Raw genomic sequence first — 1668 nt, forward strand, 5'->3', positions numbered from 1 at the left:
AACTGTTGCTTGTGTACTTGTTTTTATGCCCGGCTGCAACTGCAAGTGTGTAGTACTCCTACTTGTCTTCTCTTTTCATTCCGTGCTTTTGTGTTGACGCACCAACTTCGCTAGCTAGCTAGCTTCATTTATCTGGACCTCATCGCTTCTATATAAACCCTAGAGGCAGACACACAACCAAATCAAGCCAAGTACAAGCACAAGCATACAACAAGCAGATCGAGCTGAGCCTCTAAACTCCTGCCAATTAAGAGTAGGAGGCTGAGAGGCATAGCATCATCTCCCATGGCCACCATAACGGCTAGTGCCAGTCCAGCCATGCAAGAAACCGGCAGCAACAAGGCGTCGAGCTCGACGTCGCCGGATTGCACTACCACCGCCGCCCCGGCGCCGGCGCCGGTGCGCTACAGGCCGTCGCTGCTGGTTATATTCAGCGCGTGCCTCGTCCTCCTGGGCGCCGGCGGCCCGCTCCTCCTCCGCGTCTACTTCGTCCACGGGGGGAAGCGCCTGTTCCTGTCCGCCATGCTGCAGATCTCCGGCTGGCCCCTCCTCCTCCCGCCCATCTGCGTCTCCCTCTTCCGCAGCCGCAGCAAGGGCGTGGCCAACCTTATCCTCCCGCCGCGCCTCGCCGGCGCGGCGGCGGTCCTCGGGGCGTTCTACGCCGTCTCCTGCTACGTCTACGGCCTGGGCTCGGAGGCTCTGCCGCTGTCGACGTCGTCGCTGCTCCTGGCGACGCAGCTCGCCTTCACCGCGGTCTTCGCCTTCATCTTCGCCGGGCTCCGGTTCACGCCCTTCTCGGCCAACGCCGTCGTGCTGCTCACCATCGGCCCGGCTGTGCTCGGCGTCGGCCCCGGCGCAGGGAAGGTTGCCGGCGAGTCCTCGAGGGCGTACTGGACAGGGTTCTGCGAGGCCATCGCCGCGGCCGCGCTCGCCGGCCTCGTCCTGCCCCTAGTCGAGGTCGCCATGGCGCGCTACGGCCGGCGCACCGGGCCCGCCGCGAGAGTGCCACCCCCCTACGTGACGGTGATGCAGATGCAGGCCGTGATGGGCGCCGCCGGCACGGTGGTGTGCCTGCTGGGCATGGCCATCAAGAGCGACTTCCAGGCGTTGCCGAGGGAGGCCGCCACGTTCGGGCTCGGCAGGACCAACTACTACCTGGTGCTCATCTGGGACGCCGTGTCATGGCAGCTGCTCAACCTGGGGATCATGGGGCTCATCACCTGCGCCTCGTCGCTCCTCGCCGGCATCATGATCGCCGTCCTCCTACCGCTGTCGCAGGTCCTCTCCGTCATCTTCCTCCACGAGAAGTTCGACGGGCCCAAGGGCATTGCGCTCGTGCTCTCGCTTTGGGGTTTCGCCTCCTACCTCTACGGCGAGAAGGTGCAGAAGAAACGCGAGGCTCAAAAGATGATGGAGCAGCAGATGGCTTCGGCTAAGAAGACTGGAGACCTGGAGTCCGCTGCCCTTTGAGAATCAGATTTCTCATTTCTGATCTGTTTACTGTTTGGCAGTTTGGGTCGTGCAAGCATATATAGGGCCATACAGATACATACAGGTATAGTAAAAACAAAAGGGAGTTTTTCAGCTACGAAGTTATTGTACTTGTACGACATTGTTTCATTTGTAAGGAAGAGAACACAGAAATTAATTAATCAAGTGCTATATATA

General features: G+C 60.3%; 1 protein-coding gene across 1 annotated transcript; it reads left to right on the forward strand.

The window, feature by feature from the left end:
* The first annotated feature begins 206 nt into the window (after positions 1-206).
* LOC120648883 (purine permease 3-like) lies at positions 207-1668 on the forward strand. Its single transcript, XM_039925521.1, has one exon. It carries the CDS (start codon positions 286-288, stop codon positions 1468-1470), a length of 1185 nt encoding a protein of 394 aa, XP_039781455.1. The 5' UTR covers positions 207-285; the 3' UTR covers positions 1471-1668.

Source organism: Panicum virgatum, chromosome 9K (assembly GCF_016808335.1).
Source record: "Panicum virgatum strain AP13 chromosome 9K, P.virgatum_v5, whole genome shotgun sequence".
Classification (NCBI taxonomy): domain Eukaryota; kingdom Viridiplantae; phylum Streptophyta; class Magnoliopsida; order Poales; family Poaceae; genus Panicum; species Panicum virgatum.

Bases quoted from the DNA above. Each gene is read 5' to 3' on its own strand.
- LOC120648883 (XM_039925521.1), top strand. From the start codon at position 286: ATGGCCACCATAACGGCTAGTGCCAGTCCAGCCATGCAAGAAACCGGC.